The following is a 16,431-nucleotide window of genomic DNA, read 5'->3' as shown; positions in this document are numbered from 1 at the left end:
CTACTTGCTTAGTCATGTATTAAAGTTTCGATGTGCTGAAACTGCCGTGTTTCACCGCCCGTTACCTTTTTTGGCCCGCCGAATGTTCCTGGCGTTGATGACGGGGGATGGGAAACAAAAAGTGGCTTGATGCCATTACACAGGCTGAGCATATGAGATTTTGATTATGTAGTTGATATCTGCAATAGTCGCAATGTGCCTACAGGGGCCAGTTCTATTCCATAGTTTGATTCCCCTCACCCACATCCCTTATAAATCCGCCATTCATTATCTTAGTCCTCGTCCCAGTGAGGATTCTGACCCGGCGGCTTGGGCCCACCGGCTTGCCTTGCGACAATGATCTGGTCGACGCTCAGCACGGTTCTTGCAGCCTCGGTTGCGAGCTTCATCGCCCACTGCTTTGAAACAAGGAGGTCGAGAATGTCTTCCTCCTGCGCGTCAATGGTGCCACTGGGGGTGGATGCATGGATATCAACTCCAGTGGTCCAGTATGGCTCCTCTTCTTCCGATGAACCTTCCTCTTCATCTTCGGACCCGGATTGGGCTTGCTGCTGGTGAGCGGTGTATAATCTGGACAAGACTTCGGTAGCATTGAGACCCGCAGATTCGGCTAGGGTGCGCGGGATGACCTCAAATGCTTCGGCGTATTTCCGGATCGCGTACTGAGCCAGCCCCGGGGTCCTATCGGCGTATTTGGAAATCCTCTCCGTGAGCTGGATCTCTGTGGCACCGGCGCCAGGGACGAGTCGGGGATCCTTAGTGATGGCCTTCACGACATTCACACCGTCATCGATCGCACGCTCCACATCATCCAAGAAGTTTTGGGTTGCGCCGCGAAGGACAATGGTGGATGTTCGGGTGACGCTGCTGGCCTCCTCCTGGCGGAAAACCGTTACTCGATCTCCGCCGATCTCCATCGTCTCCACAACGTCGACGCTTCCCATCTCATCTGGCATCGGAGCTCCAAGGCGGGCTAGCGGAGTTGCTCCAACGACACGGCATAGTCTGCGGAGTTCGAACTTGGAGAGCACCTTGATGACAAGGATGTTGAAGCGGTTCAGATAATGTAGAGCCAACTCGCCAACGGTTGCACCGGCAACGACCACCCGGATGCCGGAATCGTAGAGTTCTTTGATCGCGGCCTCTAAGCGGTCTTCTTCACCCTTTGTGAAGCTAAGCATTTCTTGTGCATTCTTCAGGAGAACAGTCCCCTTGGTTTCCGTTTGGGAGATGTCAACCGGGCAGCTGAAGACGCCAACCTTGGCCTTCTTGGCCTTCTTGATTGATCCTTCGGGTTCCCGACCGAAAACCATACCCTTTACCACTTTCGACTGCTCTAAACTTCCACCCATGATTTTAACCACGCGAACATTATCGATATTAAATTGGGCGGGATTTTTTGGCATGACGGCCAAGATGGCCTCGGCGACAAGTGGAGCCAAGATGTCTTCGGAGCCGCACTGCTTGCTGCCAATCACTGTCTTCAATGCCTTCCCCAACTCGGCTGTGGACCGTAATTGCTGCAATCTGTCCACCTCAAGATCTAAATCACCAGCAAAGAGTCAGACATGCTTGGGTCTCCTACCGGGAAAAGTAGAGTATTTGGGCAATCTCAGGCAAGTACTTCACTTACCGTCTAAGCAACTCAAAGCAAAAATCTGCGCCTTTTCATAACCCTGTGCGATATCACTGGCCTTCAATCCCATCCGCAAGAGATCTTCTGCCTTCCGTAACAGTTCGCCGGCCAGTATGATGACCATATTTGTGCCATCGCCCATCTCGGCCTCTTGCTGCTGGCTGGCCATAACCATCAGTTTTGCTGCGGGGTGTACCACATCGAGCTCGCGTAGAATCGTCGCGGCATCTGAGGTAAGAATCATCTTCTGAAGGTGGTTGATGACGATCTTGTTGCGGCCGAAGGGACCAAGGGAGGTCTGAACGGTCTGTGCAATGGTGTGGCAGGCATCGATATTACGCAGAACAGCACCGTCTTCGGCATCGTAGCTATTGGGGTTGAACAAAAAAAAACAGGGATGAGCATGAGCTGTTTTTTGGCGGGGTGCCCTCTGGAAGCTTTCCTCACCTGTTGTAGCCCTGTTTGAAAAGGCCGGCGTTCGGCGCGTTGGGAATTGCCAAAGACATTGTTGCTTGTTACTGGGCAAAAAGTATATCCTAACTCCAAAAAAGGGATCATGCAACGAGAAGAAGTTGGATAACCCCAGCTGTCGATGAATGGGCCCTTGGGAGGCGAGCTCGGGCTTCGCTGGAGTGTGTCGATGTAGCGAAAATGCGTGTTTGCACCGTTTGCTAGTTATGGAGTGAGCGCATTTGACTAAGCAGCCGCCGCCCAACAAGGTTGTCGATGGAACTCAAGCTTCGATCTCCCCCAACGCTTCTCTGGTGAACAAAATACCTCTCCGCTCCAGGCTCTCTCCTCCTCTTCTGCGTGCTTTTGGTTGGTCTGGAGTTGCTGAATTCTTCCACAAAATGTTCTCGAGGCTTGTTCGCGCTCGCTCAGCCGCCCAGCTGGGTCGATTCCCGTCTTCCCTCGCTCGCCGATCGGTGACCACCAATGCTGCTTCGGCGCATGCTGATAATGTCCCAGCTGTACGATTTCGTCCAATTCAACAACGTTTCCAGGAAGTTTTCCCAAACAGAATTGCAGGCTAATAGCATCATAGGAAGATGATAAACCATTCACAATCAAGCTCTCCGATGAGAGCTTTGAAACATACGAGCTCGATCCTCCCCCATACACGCTAGAAGTAACAAAGAAAGAGCTCAAGCAGATGTACCGTGATATGGTGGCCATAAGGTACGTTTCCGAATACCGAACTCTCGTGACTGAGCAGTCCTTCTGGCGACTAACGGTACGAATTCAGACGCATGGAGATGGCCTCTGATCGTCTATACAAAGAAAAGAAGATTCGCGGTTTCTGCCACCTATCCACCGGCCAGGAAGCCGTCGCCGTCGGCATCGAGCACGCACTCGATAGAGAAGACAAATTGATCACTGCCTACCGATGCCACGGCTTCGCGTACATGCGCGGTGGAACGATCAAGTCGATAGTCGGTGAACTGCTTGGTCGCCGTGAGGGTATTGCCTATGGCAAGGGCGGATCTATGCATATGTTTGCGCCAGGTTTCTACGGAGGTAACGGTATCGTCGGTGCTCAGGTTCCAGTGGGTGCCGGTTTGGCGTTCGCTCAGAAATACGAGGGCAAGCAGAACACTACAATCTGCTTGTATGGCGATGGAGCATCCAACCAAGGACAAGTCTTTGAAGCGTTCAACATGGCGAAGCTATGGAACCTCCCTGTCATTTTCGGCTGTGAGAGTAAGTGTTTTTGGACTATTCGAATTTTCTCACTCCGAGAAGGATGAAAGAAAAACAAAATGGCTAATGGCTACGTAGACAACAAATACGGAATGGGTACCGCGGCTAACCGTGCTGCTGCCATGACCGATTATTACAAACGTGGCCAATACATCCCAGGTTTGAAGATCAACGGAATGGACGTCCTTGCCATCAAGGCCGCCGTCAAGTACGGCCGCGAATACACTCTCGCTGGACACGGACCCCTCGTCTTCGAATACGTCACATACAGATACGGTGGTCATTCCATGTCCGATCCCGGCACCACGTACCGAACCCGTGAAGAGATCCAGCGCATGCGTAGCACCAACGATCCAATCGCAGGACTTAAGCACAAGCTGCTGGACTGGAATGTTACGACCGAAGAGGAGCTGAAGACAATCGACAAGGAGACCCGCAGCTTTGTTGACTCTGAGGTCGCGGAGGCTGAGAAGATGCCTGTTCCAGACGCCAATTCTCGCATTCTGTTTGAGGACATCTACGTCCGCGGCAGCGAGCCTCTCTGGATGCGTGGACGTACGGTCGAAGAGACTTTCTACTATTAGAACACTTTCTCGCTTTTTCCCTCCCTTCCCACCCTCTTCTCTTGCTGAAAACGTTGTTTTATATTTGGGCCCAAACCCTGTATGACCTACTGCCGGATACTTTCATTTCCCTTCCCTTTGGTTTTATTTTCTCTTTTTTTTTTGCTTGTAATTTAAGAGCTACATAAAATACCACGACGCGATTGGCCTTTTTCTTATGTCTTTCTAAAATCTTTGGCGACGTCGCCGAAACGCTCTTGCATGCATGCACTTGAAAGTTGATGGGAAAGCCAGGTATCTATACAACTATCGTACAAATACAGAAGTTCGTCTAACAAATGCCCTTTATAAAAGTACATCCAGCAGCTCAGAAACACGGGCGTACATGAAGGCGGGTAGATTTAATCCCGCGGGAAAAATCAAAACTTTGCTCTTCACTGCTGTCGCATACATACTCGGAAAGTGAAAATCCCAAAACTCCCCCAAAACACTGATTATATAAAAGAACATAACTCCTCATATGTATGTACTTGGCTGTTTTTCGTTCTTCATCTTCTTCTCAAGTACCATGCGAACGCTGCACCTCCAATCGTCTCGTTGAATGGAGTGGGAACTTCGGCCATTCCCGGTCTGGCCACGGGATGTCGGACGTAAACAGCGGCACAGATCTTGTGATTCACCTCCAGGTATCGCGGGATAAAGGCGAAGGCGCTCATGTAGTCGCGTGGGCGCCAGGGAGTGGCGTATGGTTTTGTGCTGTCGATGGGGTTTTCGTGGATTTGGATGAGGGCTTCTTTGAGGACGTCTAGATCGGTGTTGGAGAGGGACGTGAAGGTGGAGGCGTCTAGTAGTTGAGAAGGGTTGAGAGATGCTTCTTTGAGGGCCTTGTTTAGGTTTTCCATGGATGCAGAGTCGGTAGATTTCGTGTTAGCAGGGGAAGAGGCATCTTCGGAAGGTTGAGGTCGTGCAGTTTCGGAGCTCTCGGTTGTTTCGGAGGCAGAAGCCAGTTCAACGTCCTTGGTTAGGATGGCCTTGAGTTCGTGGAACTGTGCTTCGAGGTTATCAGTTAAGACGGTACTGGAACTCGAGCGGGAAAGCACTCGGCGGACTGCGCGCTGGAAGCCGCGTATCTCTTGTCTACGTTTGGCGGGAATGTTGTCTTTGCTGTTCGACATGATCGCCTTGGCCTGCGATAAAAGTTGTTTGAGCGTCTTGCGAGGATCTTCCGGTTCTTCCTTGGATTCACTGGTCTCTTCCTTTTGTTTCGTTTCCTTCTTGTCTTCTGCCTTCTCGGTGTCCTGTTCTTGTGCGGTGCGGCCTAGACGTCGTCGGATACGGCCAGCGCGTCTCTCTTTGGCATCTTTTGGGGCACCTGTGGCAAACATAACACGCTCCGGGTCAACTTGGAAAAGGTCGCCCGGGTTGAGTAAATATCCTGGATATTGCATCTGTTCTGAGCGTTAGCCAATCCCAAGTGATGCCGGGTTCAATCCACATCCAGCGATGCAGACGCACCTTTTTTCCATTCACTGTAACTGCCCCGTGGACAACAAATTGTCTTGCCTGTCTCGTGCTGCTGGCGAACATGGCACGGAAGATAGCCACGTCCAATCTTCGTTCAAGCGGTGCAAAAGTCATCTGCATGTACGGCGTCGGCGGAAGGGACCTCCGAAACACTTTTCCCTCCTCGCCGCCTTTAGATGGCGGTTGTTCTAGCCCGGAACCTCGCCCGGCAGACTCGAGCGAACCGTCGTTTCTCGCCAGGTATCTCGCATCCATTGGAACTACGGATCTCGGACGGCGTGCAAACATCCGCTCCCACTGGCCCTCGCGTACTTGTTCTCCGTGATAGGCACGGGCAAGGGATTTTGCGGCCCATTTTTGCTGAAAGAATGTTTTAGTGGTCGTGTAGGGGGGAGTCAGGCGCTGGAGGTTGTAGAGGTTGTATTTGCTCCATGATTGCCGAACTTTCTATGAAGATTGTCAGTTGTGCTCAATCTGCAAGAAGAAACCCCAGGAAATCACAAAGTGAGGCGCAATCTCAGGGACTGACCGGCGATTTAAGACGAAGAGAGCACCTGTTCCGCATTGTGTCCAGTCGCAATGGCAGGGAAAACTGCTTCGTTGAGATGCTCGGCCTTCCGCCCTCTCACTCGCTGGCGGGAAATTTCGACATTCAAAAGACAAGAATGTCACGTGATCATCGCAGCTGGAAAAACCTTATTATATAATAAACTTAATTATTATATCACGTGATACCGTCTGTCGGGTTCGGGTTATAGTTTATCCGGCTTTCACGTCCGTTCCCAGCCTCTTTCGAGCCACTTCGCTTGAACAGCCACGAAAGAGCCCGAAAAAGGAAATAATTATAGATGACGGAGGAATTCCCTGAGAGATTGCTCCAGGGCTTCTTCCTTAGAATTCAGCTTTGACGCGCTCTTAATAGCAGTGCCGGCGAATGTGGATGGGCTGCAGAATGGATGAGATTCCTTTGAGAGTTCCTTGGCATCCGAAGCCCGACGGCGGAAAGCTCAAACGAGCTGCAGAAGAACATAGCACCCAGTGCTATCTACCATCTGGTTCCAAAACGCGGGATAGACACCAAACTTTGGCGCCGTTCAACTCCCAAGCAGCTTTCTCCCGTGCGTCAAAGTAGCCATGCGATGAGCTGAAGACTGAGCTTCGGTCGAGAACTAAGACCGTGGGCGGAGGCGTTCCCAACCCCAAGCCGGGATGGGGATAGCGCCCCGGACCACCACTGAGCAATGAAATCCCTGGATCGCTGCACAAGCAACCACACCCGGGAGAGCGCGCAACAGGGTCGCGGTGCCGTGCTTTTTGCGTACCCACAATGGCATCTCGCGACCTTGGGATGAGGGCCCAAGGTTCTCCCGGCATGTTCACACGTGCTGGAAGCGATACCGGTTGACGACGCATAAAAGCTGAGCGGATGCACCCCCCCAAGATGACTGGGCCAACATCGTTCTCTCAACCTGTCTCCTTGCCCTTGGCCCCCTTTGTGAGTCAGGGCTCGATAAAACCATGCGGCTTACTACCATCGCTTTGGTGACTGGAGCCCTGGGCTCTGCCTACGCTGCTCCCTCTCAGCCGGCCTCTGGTAAACCCCATGGCTCAGTCAGGAATATCCAAGTTGGTGTCCGCCCGGATTATCTCGTTAGCCTGATGGACGATAGTCCGCTTAAGCAGAAGCTTCAATCCTGCTCTGAGAAACGGCTACACAGAACAGACTTCTCGATAAGCCACCGCGGGGCGCCATTGCAGTTCCCAGAGCATACCAAGGAGGGTCTGTACGCCGCTGCCCGCATGGGCGCAGGGATTCTCGAGTGCGATGTCGCCTTTACCAAGGACCGTCAACTCGTCTGCCGACACTCCCAATGCGACCTCCACACGACCACCAACGTCCTCACCATTCCTGAACTCGCCAAAAAGTGCACAAAACCGTTCACGCCTGCGAAGGATGGAAAGCCTGCCAGCGCTAAATGCTGTACGAGCGACTTCACCCTCGCCGAATTCAAAACCCTCTGCGGCAAGATGGACTCCTCCGACAAGACTGCTCAGACACCAGAAGAATTCCTCGGCGGCACCCCCGAATGGAGGACGACCCTATACGCTCAATCCTGTGGCACTCTCCTCAGCCACAAGGAATACATTCAAATTACCAATTCCCTAGGCCTCAAGTTCACCCCAGAACTTAAGACTCCACAGGTTCCAATGCCCTTTGAAGGGGACTATACGCAGGAACAATACGCGCAGCAATTGATCGATGAATACAAAGCCGCCCGCATTCACCCTAGCCGTGTCTTCGCGCAGTCATTCCTGCCGGACGACATCTTCTACTGGCTCCGTCATGAGCCCGCGTTTGGCAAGCAAGCCGCCTACCTGGACAACCGCGTTGACTCACCTTCCGGACTCAAGCAGGCTGTCGCGGACATGCCAGCCCTTGCCCAAAAGGGCGTCAGAATTCTAGCACCTCCAATCTGGGCCCTGCTCTCGACGGACTCACAGAATCGCATTACACCGTCCGAGTACGCAAAAGCAGCCAAGAAGGCGGGCATTCAATTGATTACGTGGTCACTGGAACGCTCGGGTCCGTTGAAGGACGTTGCTGCAAACAATGAGTACTATTACAAATCCGTGCTGTCGGCAGTGAAGGATGATGGTGATATGTATGAAGTCGTGGATGTTTTGGCGAGGCAAGTCGGAGTCATTGGAATATTTTCGGACTGGCCCGCCACGGTGACATATTATGCGAATTGTTTTAGATTGTAAGCATCCGAGAATGGATCTGGAGGGAGCTCTGTTTTTCGCTCCTCTTCATTAATGCTTTGCATTCTGTGTATATATGTTCTATTCTGGCATTTGAAAATTAATATGAGTGGCCTGCATGCAAGTGGCCGCGAACATTGAAAACTCCTTCGCTGAGAGGCATTTAAAAGATCAACGCCTCCTATTCCCTACAAATCCAAATATTCAAGTGGCCAAAGTAGGTGGATGTATTGAACATGGGATATGCTTTCTATTAAGCCACAGGAAGGGTATCCGCATCGAATTCGAATCCGCTTCATGCATGTCTAATGCTTATTAGGGTCCTCCATGACCCGTGGCTAAAAATTGCGGGAAAAAAAAAAAAAAAAAAAAAAAAAAAAAAGGGAGGGCTGCTATATACGAGACATTTCATCATGATTCCATAGCCTAACTGGTCGCCATAGGCGCAATTAGGACTCCATAAATGATACTCACTTACTCGCCAGCCTTCGACGACCTAAACGCCTCCAGCAACGCTTCCGCCTCCTGTGGATTAACCGCATCCTCCAACATCTCATGGGCCATCTCAACCGTATCATCCGTAATCCCACTCTCCAACAACGGGCCTTCACTAAATGCTAACCTCGTCAACACCACTAGATGTTTCTGTACCGCGCCAGGCACAGCGCGCAGTTTAGGCGACAGGTCGACCTCGTCAGGAAACATCGTGAGGATGCCGTAAGCGAGACGGGTAAGACCGTTGACGAGCGCAGCGTGTAGCTCCCGTTCTGGAGGATACGAGTAGAGCGCGTCGAGCTCGTCGTGCATGGCGCGGAAGACCCGCGCCAAGGCGCTCGGATGCGTGGCGAGTATGCGACCTGCCTGGTTGCGCTGCGGGTCCGGGGAGGGACAGGAAAATGCGATCTCCAGCAGGAATGACATGGCTTCCATGCGCAGGGTGGCAACCTCCCACGGCGTGTAGGGCTTCTCACCTTCGTCGACGGCAGGTTTCTCGTGCAGCAGGTTGGCAAGGCGGTCGATGATGTACTTCTGGTTTGTAAGTTGATCTGCTTCGGTTTTGAGTATGGGTCCAAATGATGTGGGCAGGATACTGCACGAGAGGATATTGAGGACGGTGATAATGTCCCTGATTGGTTGGTAGGGGTTCAACATTATGAGGATGAAGTCGTAATCGACTGATTGCCAAAAGAGGCGAAGGGCATCGTGGTCATGGCAACATCCGCTGACGGTGAGATAGAGGATTTCAAGTGCTTCTGTAGCGTTTACCCGGTGATCCAGATCCTTCTGGGGCGTCTGTTTTATCTGCCCGTAACTCTGATGAGAGACTGGCGAGTTAGTAAATCTCGGCACCCCGTTGACGTAGACAGAGTTATGCAGCACCGGCAGCAGGTCGATGACAAGAAGAGGAGCAATTGCGGTAGTGTCCAGATTCAGGATGAATTTGATGATTGACATAAACATGAAAATCGGGTCGTAGAATGATTCTCTCAGCGAACGAGCCCATAGCGAGATCACGGCCTTTGCGTATTCCACCGCAAAGTTTTCTGAAGGCTTTGTTGTGGTTGCTTGCAAGATATAGGAGGAGAACATCCGTTCAGGCTCCTTTGGAAACGAGATGCTCGCAAAGGCCTCCAGATCGCGAACTTTGCATGGGTAGGACTTGTGGTTCAGAATTTTCCGAACAACTTTGATGTTGTAATCTTCTTTAGGTGGCTTTACCAGTCGCGCATCCAGATCCACGGGGTCCATCTGCGCTGCCTCCATCAGATTTGATTCAAAGGACTGGCTGAGCTGGAGTGGAGCGGTAATAGGGGAGTCGTCCGTTACAGCCCGTTTTCGCTTTCCCGCAGCAGATGGAGTCCCCCGTTTCGATCTTCGCCCGGCGGACCTGCTCGGAGACGCCATTATCTCGTCATCGTCAAACCCATCACGGAGAGGAAGCATTCTCGGCTTCCTGGGTGTGGTGGGTACCGCTTCGTCGGCTTTAGCCACGGCTTTCCTATTTTGTTGTATCTCGTTGAGCCGAAGTGTCTCCTCCCGTAAGTCTTGCTTGAGAAATTGGTTTTCGGTTGCCATACGCTTGCTCTCCGTCATAGCAGCGTCTATCTGGGCCTGATGTTTTTTCAGCTCTTCATCTAGAGCATTCTGCAATGCACTTATTTGGCGGCTGTGGTTCTGTTCCGCCTTTATGTGGTTGGCTCGTATGATAGCGATCTCTCCAGCTCGTTTTTCAGCCTCCGTTTTCACGGAAGCCAGCTCTTGGAATAGTTGCTCGCGTTCCATCGTGAGCTGTAATCGTGGGTCAGAAATAGTAACGTCCAAGAATAGCCAAGGAGGGGAAAACACACCCGCCGGATCTGGTCCATCATGTCGTCCACGTCCATGGTTTGGTCATCGACATCGATTCCATGCTTGCTCTCATCGGGTACCAGCATCATTTCACTGCCAAGATCAGTGTCTTCAGCGCGCGGTAGTCTTTTCCTAAGAGCCTCAGGACGTCCTTCGGGTGCCGCAACAGCTTCCATCCCCTGAACGGAGCGAGATCCCGCCACGCCCTTGCCATAGAAGACATCTTCGGCGCGATCTGGTGCATTTTGCAATCCGGCATGGTGCTCGTCCACAGGGGACGGTCCGCCCCCGTCGTCCAACACCCCAGCGTCGAGATTTTGGGTATCTGTGTCGCCAAAGCTGATCGGATTCCGAAGCAGCTTGGACGGTGGCCGAAGGACAGAGGGCTCACCATGGGAGGTTTGCGCGCCGGAGTTGTACTGGTATAACGCGTGCTGTGGAGGGGTGATAGGCTGCTGGCGGGGTGCGCTGGCGGCTAGCTGATGTTGCGATGCCGCCGCATCGGCATTGTCCACGAGCGCCAATAACTCGTCCGCTGAAATTCCGTCGACGAGCTCATCGTAATAACGATCGTCGTCTTCCATTCTCGAAGCCGGAAGGTTCCTCTAGCCTGCCGTGCGCAAAGAGGTCGTGGGGCGCTTGGATTCATGTGTGTGTGTGCCTGTGTGTGTGGGAGCAGAGACGAACGAGAAGAGAACCAAAACCGTTCCAACAGGCGGCGGCGTGACGCTGCAATATAAGCGAAGGATTCCTGTCTCTGCCTGACCGGCTGTCTCGAGGCAAAGGCCAGCGTGCTGCGGCGGAGAGTTCGTCTCGCCGCCGTTGCGTTGACGTAAGAATTCCATGTGCAAACACCAACTGGTTAACTAGTTAGTTAGAGAGTTTGTTGGTTAACCTGCTAGTTAAAGACTGACTGATTCAGAACCAACAAACATCTGCGGAAAATCACACAACAGCCTGCCATCCGCTTCCCGAGCAGAACCCCCCTGGGTGAAAAACAGCTGTCCTGCTGTCGTTTTCTTATAAATTCCGTGCTGTCCTGCCGCCCGCACATGCGCTTGGAGCTTGTCTTTGCAGCTTGTTCGAAGCTCAGCCCAACGTCTTTTTTTCCCGCCGAAGCCCCAACGGTTTGCTCAAAATCCGCGAAGCTCTGCTCCCGCCCAGCCCATGAGAAACAGCCCTCGCTTCATCCACGATGGGCAGACCGAGAAGGAATGTCCGATTTCAACATCGGTCCGCCAATGAAGCCTCCAGGACTCATTCCGACACCACCGACGCATCCGAACCCCCCAGTCCCCGCAAGGATGGGAATGGTGAAAAGGGGGAGATGGCTTCACACATAGTATGAGAGCTAGCATGGTTTCCTTTGATCAAACAACGCTGGGTCGGCACTGACGATTGATCAATTGCCGCAGAAACAGGAACCCGCCGAGGGCCAGCTTTCGGAATACGAGAAGAAGAAGCAGACGTTTATAACTCGAACGATATGGACGTTCGTGATGATCGCTGGGTTCTTCATTGCCATGTTCTCGGGCCACATCTACGTGATCGCAATCGTTACGGCTATCCAGATCGTATCCTTCAAGGAGGTTATCGCTATCGCCAACGTGCCCAGCAAAGCGAAGAATCTGCGCTTCACGAAAGCGCTCAATTGGTACTTTCTTGCGACAACTATGTATTTCCTGTACGGAGAGAGCGTGATCTACTACTTTAAACACATTCTACTCGTTGACCGAGTGCTTTTACCCCTTGCGACCCATCATCGATTCCTCAGCTTTATGCTCTATCTAATGGGTCAGATTTCCGTGGTCATTTAACCCATCCATGAACCTTTTGCTAACACCTTTTGCTCAGGTTTCGTCTTCTTCGTCGGTTCTCTTCAGAAGGGCCACTACAGGTTCCAGTTTACCCAGTTCGCGTGGACTCACATGGCGCTCTTCCTGATTGTTGTTCAAGCGCATTTTATCATGAACAATATCTTCGAGGGCATGATCTGGTTTTTCCTTCCCGTCTCACTCGTGATTACAAACGACATCTTCGCCTACGTCTGTGGCATCACATTTGGTCGCACGCAGCTGATCAAATTATCTCCAAAGAAGACCGTCGAGGGGTTTGTTGGTGCCTGGATCTGTACCATCATCTTTGGCTATGCCATGACAAACATCCTCATGAAGTACAAATACTTCACTTGCCCCGTGAACGATCTGGGATCGAATGTCCTGACAGGCCTGGAATGCAACATCAACCCGGTATTCAAACCGCAGCCATATCAATTACCGGGCTGGTCGCATGTCGGCCGAACCTTCTACATCGCTCCCATGCAGTTCCACATTCTCATGTTCGCGACGTTTGCGTCTCTCATCGCTCCGTTTGGCGGCTTCTTCGCATCCGGCCTGAAGCGCACGTTTAAGATCAAGGATTTTGGCGAATCGATCCCCGGACATGGCGGAATCACCGATCGCATGGACTGTCAGTTCATCATGGGCTTCTTCTCGTATATGTACTATCACAGTTTTATCGCGGTCCACAAGGCGAGCGTTGGCGGTGTCATTGAGGCTGCCATTACCGGTTTGACGGTCGACGAGCAGATTGACGTTATGAAAGGATTGGCCAAATATTTATACAACCAGGGCGCGGTATCTGAAACAGTATGTCCACCGTGAATCTATAGTGCTGCCGACTCGAATCACCTGTACTAATCGTTCCCTAGCTCCTCGAGTGTTTCAATGGCGACTTCAAGCTCCGTAGATGACCTTGGGTCTGTCTAGACTCTTCAAACATTCAACAACTCTGAAGACCTTTTGTCTGATCACGACTTGCATTACATCTGGCGACCCTACAATCCTCCTCCGTGAATATCCTTAACTCTATCCCTGCTGCTAAAGCAGTTTGCATGCGTGCATGCATGTACTGTTGTAGCGCATGATACCTGTCAATATTTCAGTTTCAAAAAGAAAGACAAAAGAACCTAATGTGAATGTGCCTTTTACTTCCCTAAAGAAATTTTAAACTTTCTCAACCTTAATCTTGGCTTTTATTTTTATTTTTTATTTTTTACGCCTCTTTCTATAGGTCATTCACATCAGCACTGAGGTATTATGGGTAACCGCTTCTTGTGTGTTCTTTTCTTCTGGAACCATTCTCCCTTTTTCCCTCGACCGTTATAAACTGCCCTTGATGGCATGCAGGGTCGAGGTTTGCATTTCAAAAACACGCTTTGACAGGAACCAAACACTTTTGATATTTGCATATTCTCATATGGTAAGGTATACACGTATGTAATAAGTTGACATGATGGGCTTTTTGCGCTTCTCGCAGATCATAGGCAGGCTTGCTTTTATAACTTTTCGCACTTTCATTTCTACATATTAATTTTATTTCCAGTTCAGCGGCGTTCCCTTTTATTATTTTACAAATTTGTTCGGTGATAGGCTTATTGATGAAGACCAAAGCAAAGAAGATTGATTTAACTAAGTAAATTTTGTTTCTTGATAATTGATAATGTAATATGGGTATACAGAGTGTCACTCCTATTGATCAGGAAAATTGATGAAGTATAGATTTTAGATTACGCGCACAGATCTATGAGTGTGTGCGAATAACACGAGGATATTTCTCAGAGAGTTTGTGTGTATATAGGGACCAGATGGAAAACCCAGCCATGGAAAGCGTACCGCCAAAGGGAGAAGCCGACCGGCATGTTTAGTTGGCGAGCTATTCTTTCCTCTCATATGCTCGTGCTTTGAGCTTCTGGTACCGATCTTGATTAGCGGGCTCAGCGCTTTTCTGTCCTTCGGAGGCAGACATCGAATCAGAACCTTGTCCGCAGCACCGTAGTTTCGACCGACAGAGCTTTTGGGCGTACACCTGGGAAAATGCATATCGGCCCGACGTGCGCTTGCGCAAGTCCCTTAGCGGATTGAGAGTGACGATATACCACGAGCTTCAAGGTCATCTTGGGTGTTTCTCGGGTAAATAGGGCTGTTATTGCCTCATTGTATCTCTTCTTTCTTTTTCTTCATTCTTCCTCCACTTCGTACTGCTCCATCTCCACCTTAAAATACTGCTCCACAGTCGCGCGCTCGGCCCTCGCCTGCTCCGGGTTCAACATAAACCGTATCGTAGCATCTCTACCCCTCTCCGTCGATCGGCGAGCAGGGTCGTGCGCAGCAGTTGGTGCGAGCGGGTTGACGCGCGGGGCGTCCTTTGTCGCCGGGCTGGCAGCGTTCTTATTGTTCTTATTATCCCTGTCCCTTTTCGATCCATTAGGTGCTCGAACACCGTTTGGTTCGGGCTTGCGTCTGTTGAAGTAGGCGTAGCGAGGTAGCTTTTTAAAATCGGCCTCTTGGTTGAGTGGAATGCGGATGTTGAGGAGCGTGTCGAGGGAGAAATCAGGGCCTATAGAGGTTGAGTTGCGGTGGTGAGTGTAGAGTTCGAGGAGGTCAAGGATTGTTTCTAGATAAAAAGCATGGGTGTGTGAGCTCATGGGCTATTATCGCGGGTGCGTTGATTGGAAGGAATCATACCCATTACTTCCGCCCGGGACGTTTGCCAGCGTTCATACTCCGAGTCCAGGTCGATATCCTCTAACGGATCGTCCAATAACCTGCCTGCCAGCTCTAAACAAGCAAAGGCCATAGTTGTGGATGTTTGCTTTAACGGAGCAAACGTGCGATATAAATCGAGACTGATCATATACGCGAGTTTGGCGACTTTAGAATCCTTCCTTAGGCAGCGCTGCCTGATGAATTTCAAGAGAACCTTCTGGGGATGACGGTTCCGGAAGTCGAAGCCAGAGGACTCAAGCATAAGTCTTTCCAGACCGATGATGCTGCGAGAGTGCGATTCGAAGATCTAACACCACTTCGTAAGTGTCCTAAGTTCAATGAGGCAGGGAGTGCTACGGAGGGAAATGAACGTACAGGATCATCTGCAGAGAGCTTCTCTGCAGGCGATAGCTTTAGGTTATATGCGGTACAAAGAATGTCCCGCGATTTCTTGAGAGTATCCTCGATCTTGCAAGCGGTGAAAAGCGCCGCTGCAGCCGCATCCTTGAAGGGAAATAGGTCAGTAAGCAGCACGCGGGGCCAAGAGGAGACAAAACATACGACATGATTATACTCATTGTCAGAATGTACCAGGCGGAACTTATGATAGTAAATGGCCGCCGTATTAAATGTCCGCACGGGCCTGTACGCATAGAAGATTAGCAGAGGCGCGAGAAGCAGAATGATAGATTAAATATATATACATATATATATTTGTTTTTTCTTAATAAAAAAAAAGTGAACAAGCATACAAATGGAGTGCTTTTCGCACATTGTCAATCCAGGTTATACCCTGGAGCCGGATGCTGTCTTCCCGCTGCGGATTCACCCCCGTAGCCGTAAAGCATTCCTGCACCGTCCTCTCAAAAACATATGGATTTGCTACCTGGATGAAAGACGGATGAGGGCCAGCCGGCGGAGGAAGGGGAGGCGGAGGTGCATGGTTCTGATTTGCAGAGCGGGCATTTTCATTCCTCGCTGGAGACATTGTTTGTTATTTAACATATATCTGGCTACTATCGACCAAGCATCTCGATATCAATTATCGAGCTTAGGGTGATGATGAATGGTGATGCTGAAGGTGAAGCCGGAGAAAGAGATTATCCGTTGTGTTGCGCTGAAGTGGAAAAGTCAAATTCAGAAATAAAAATAAATATAAAATATAAAAAACTCAACCAGAGTGGAGGTTCATCGCACATAAGAGCGACAAGGGCAGAAGCCAGCGGCATTGCGTTTACTGCTGTTGTGTGTCTATTAACTAGTTAGCTGTTGGATATCCGAACGGTTAATAGTCAAATTACGGAGTATAACTAGGCATCATCGGCAAGCTGAGGCATTATCAGCAGCT

At 50.8% G+C, this 16,431-nt stretch overlaps 8 protein-coding genes across 8 annotated transcripts; 3 read left to right on the top strand and 5 right to left on the bottom strand.

Annotated features, from left to right (window-relative positions):
• Positions 1 to 140: 140 nt before the first annotated feature.
• CCT8 (T-complex protein 1 subunit theta) lies at positions 141 to 2,244 on the bottom strand. Its single transcript, XM_003070906.2, has 3 exons — positions 2,084 to 2,244; positions 1,634 to 2,004; positions 141 to 1,543 (listed from the first exon to the last, which is right to left on the bottom strand). The coding sequence occupies exons 1-3, from the start codon at positions 2,140 to 2,142 to the stop codon at positions 273 to 275; spliced, it is 1,701 nt and encodes a 566-aa protein (XP_003070952.2). The 5' UTR covers positions 2,143 to 2,244; the 3' UTR covers positions 141 to 272.
• Positions 2,245 to 2,387: 143 nt separating this feature from the next.
• PDA1 (alpha subunit of pyruvate dehydrogenase) lies at positions 2,388 to 4,152 on the top strand. Its single transcript, XM_003070907.2, has 4 exons — positions 2,388 to 2,607; positions 2,682 to 2,815; positions 2,883 to 3,337; positions 3,416 to 4,152. The coding sequence occupies exons 1-4, from the start codon at positions 2,488 to 2,490 to the stop codon at positions 3,919 to 3,921; spliced, it is 1,215 nt and encodes a 404-aa protein (XP_003070953.1). The 5' UTR covers positions 2,388 to 2,487; the 3' UTR covers positions 3,922 to 4,152.
• NAM9 (mitochondrial 37S ribosomal protein uS4m) lies at positions 4,096 to 6,045 on the bottom strand. The gene is made up of 3 exons (XM_003070908.2): positions 5,954 to 6,045; positions 5,416 to 5,871; positions 4,096 to 5,348 (listed from the first exon to the last, which is right to left on the bottom strand). The coding sequence occupies exons 1-3, from the start codon at positions 5,987 to 5,989 to the stop codon at positions 4,449 to 4,451; spliced, it is 1,392 nt and encodes a 463-aa protein (XP_003070954.2). The 5' UTR covers positions 5,990 to 6,045; the 3' UTR covers positions 4,096 to 4,448.
• A 420-nt stretch (positions 6,046 to 6,465) lies between these two features.
• D8B26_000906 (uncharacterized protein) lies at positions 6,466 to 6,837 on the bottom strand (the record flags this gene model as incomplete). The annotated part of the gene is made up of 1 exon (XM_066123383.1): positions 6,466 to 6,837. One exon carries the CDS (start codon positions 6,835 to 6,837, stop codon positions 6,466 to 6,468), a length of 372 nt encoding a protein of 123 aa, XP_065979457.1.
• A 105-nt stretch (positions 6,838 to 6,942) lies between these two features.
• Positions 6,943 to 8,190, top strand: D8B26_000905 (uncharacterized protein; the record flags this gene model as incomplete). Its single annotated transcript, XM_003070909.1, has 1 exon — positions 6,943 to 8,190. The coding sequence occupies one exon, from the start codon at positions 6,943 to 6,945 to the stop codon at positions 8,188 to 8,190; it is 1,248 nt and encodes a 415-aa protein (XP_003070955.1).
• Positions 8,191 to 8,661: 471 nt separating this feature from the next.
• Positions 8,662 to 11,120, bottom strand: D8B26_000904 (uncharacterized protein; the record flags this gene model as incomplete). The annotated part of the gene is made up of 2 exons (XM_003070910.2): positions 8,662 to 10,476; positions 10,536 to 11,120. 2 exons carry the CDS (start codon positions 11,118 to 11,120, stop codon positions 8,662 to 8,664), a joined length of 2,400 nt encoding a protein of 799 aa, XP_003070956.1.
• A 353-nt stretch (positions 11,121 to 11,473) lies between these two features.
• D8B26_000903 (uncharacterized protein) lies at positions 11,474 to 13,446 on the top strand. Its single transcript, XM_003070911.2, has 4 exons — positions 11,474 to 11,878; positions 11,952 to 12,330; positions 12,391 to 13,184; positions 13,247 to 13,446. Exons 1-4 carry the CDS (start codon positions 11,732 to 11,734, stop codon positions 13,286 to 13,288), a joined length of 1,362 nt encoding a protein of 453 aa, XP_003070957.1. The 5' UTR covers positions 11,474 to 11,731; the 3' UTR covers positions 13,289 to 13,446.
• A 155-nt stretch (positions 13,447 to 13,601) lies between these two features.
• On the bottom strand, positions 13,602 to 16,114 carry CTK2 (RNA polymerase II C-terminal domain kinase beta subunit). The gene is made up of 5 exons (XM_003070912.2): positions 15,836 to 16,114; positions 15,645 to 15,726; positions 15,459 to 15,587; positions 15,063 to 15,390; positions 13,602 to 14,991 (listed from the first exon to the last, which is right to left on the bottom strand). Exons 1-5 carry the CDS (start codon positions 16,069 to 16,071, stop codon positions 14,555 to 14,557), a joined length of 1,212 nt encoding a protein of 403 aa, XP_003070958.1. The 5' UTR covers positions 16,072 to 16,114; the 3' UTR covers positions 13,602 to 14,554.
• Positions 16,115 to 16,431: the final 317 nt, after the last annotated feature.

Source organism: Coccidioides posadasii, chromosome 1 (assembly GCF_018416015.2).
Source record: "Coccidioides posadasii str. Silveira chromosome 1, complete sequence".
In the NCBI taxonomy this organism is placed as follows: Eukaryota; Fungi; Ascomycota; class Eurotiomycetes; order Onygenales; family Onygenaceae; genus Coccidioides; species Coccidioides posadasii.
The sequence above is the reverse complement of the archived record's forward strand: the minus strand, read 5'-3'. Positions and strand labels throughout refer to the sequence as shown.

Excerpts from the sequence above, each read along its gene's own strand:
- CCT8 (XM_003070906.2), bottom strand. The coding sequence starts at position 2,142 with ATGTCTTTGGCAATTCCCAACGCGCCGAACGCCGGCCTTTTCAAACAG. Across the intron at positions 2,005-2,083 it reads TTCAAACAGGGCTACAACAG|CTACGATGCCGAAGACGGTG; the intron begins GTGAGGAAAGCT and ends CAACCCCAATAG. Across the intron at positions 1,544-1,633 it reads TGCTTTGAGTTGCTTAGACG|ATCTTGAGGTGGACAGATTG; the intron begins GTAAGTGAAGTA and ends CTGGTGATTTAG.
- PDA1 (XM_003070907.2), top strand. The coding sequence starts at position 2,488 with ATGTTCTCGAGGCTTGTTCGCGCTCGCTCAGCCGCCCAGCTGGGTCGA. Across the intron at positions 2,816-2,882 it reads CGTGATATGGTGGCCATAAG|ACGCATGGAGATGGCCTCTG; the intron begins GTACGTTTCCGA and ends GTACGAATTCAG. Across the intron at positions 3,338-3,415 it reads TGTCATTTTCGGCTGTGAGA|ACAACAAATACGGAATGGGT; the intron begins GTAAGTGTTTTT and ends ATGGCTACGTAG.
- NAM9 (XM_003070908.2), bottom strand. The coding sequence starts at position 5,989 with ATGCGGAACAGGTGCTCTCTTCGTCTTAAATCGCCG. Across the intron at positions 5,872-5,953 it reads CTCTTCGTCTTAAATCGCCG|AAAGTTCGGCAATCATGGAG; the intron begins GTCAGTCCCTGA and ends CAATCTTCATAG. Across the intron at positions 5,349-5,415 it reads TTACAGTGAATGGAAAAAAG|ATGCAATATCCAGGATATTT; the intron begins GTGCGTCTGCAT and ends CGCTCAGAACAG.
- D8B26_000903 (XM_003070911.2), top strand. The coding sequence starts at position 11,732 with ATGGGCAGACCGAGAAGGAATGTCCGATTTCAACATCGGTCCGCCAAT. Across the intron at positions 12,331-12,390 it reads CTTTATGCTCTATCTAATGG|GTTTCGTCTTCTTCGTCGGT; the intron begins GTCAGATTTCCG and ends CCTTTTGCTCAG. Across the intron at positions 13,185-13,246 it reads AGGGCGCGGTATCTGAAACA|CTCCTCGAGTGTTTCAATGG; the intron begins GTATGTCCACCG and ends ATCGTTCCCTAG.
- CTK2 (XM_003070912.2), bottom strand. The coding sequence starts at position 16,071 with ATGTCTCCAGCGAGGAATGAAAATGCCCGCTCTGCAAATCAGAACCAT. Across the intron at positions 15,727-15,835 it reads GTGCGAAAAGCACTCCATTT|GCCCGTGCGGACATTTAATA; the intron begins GTATGCTTGTTC and ends CTATGCGTACAG. Across the intron at positions 15,391-15,458 it reads AGCTCTCTGCAGATGATCCT|ATCTTCGAATCGCACTCTCG; the intron begins GTACGTTCATTT and ends AAGTGGTGTTAG.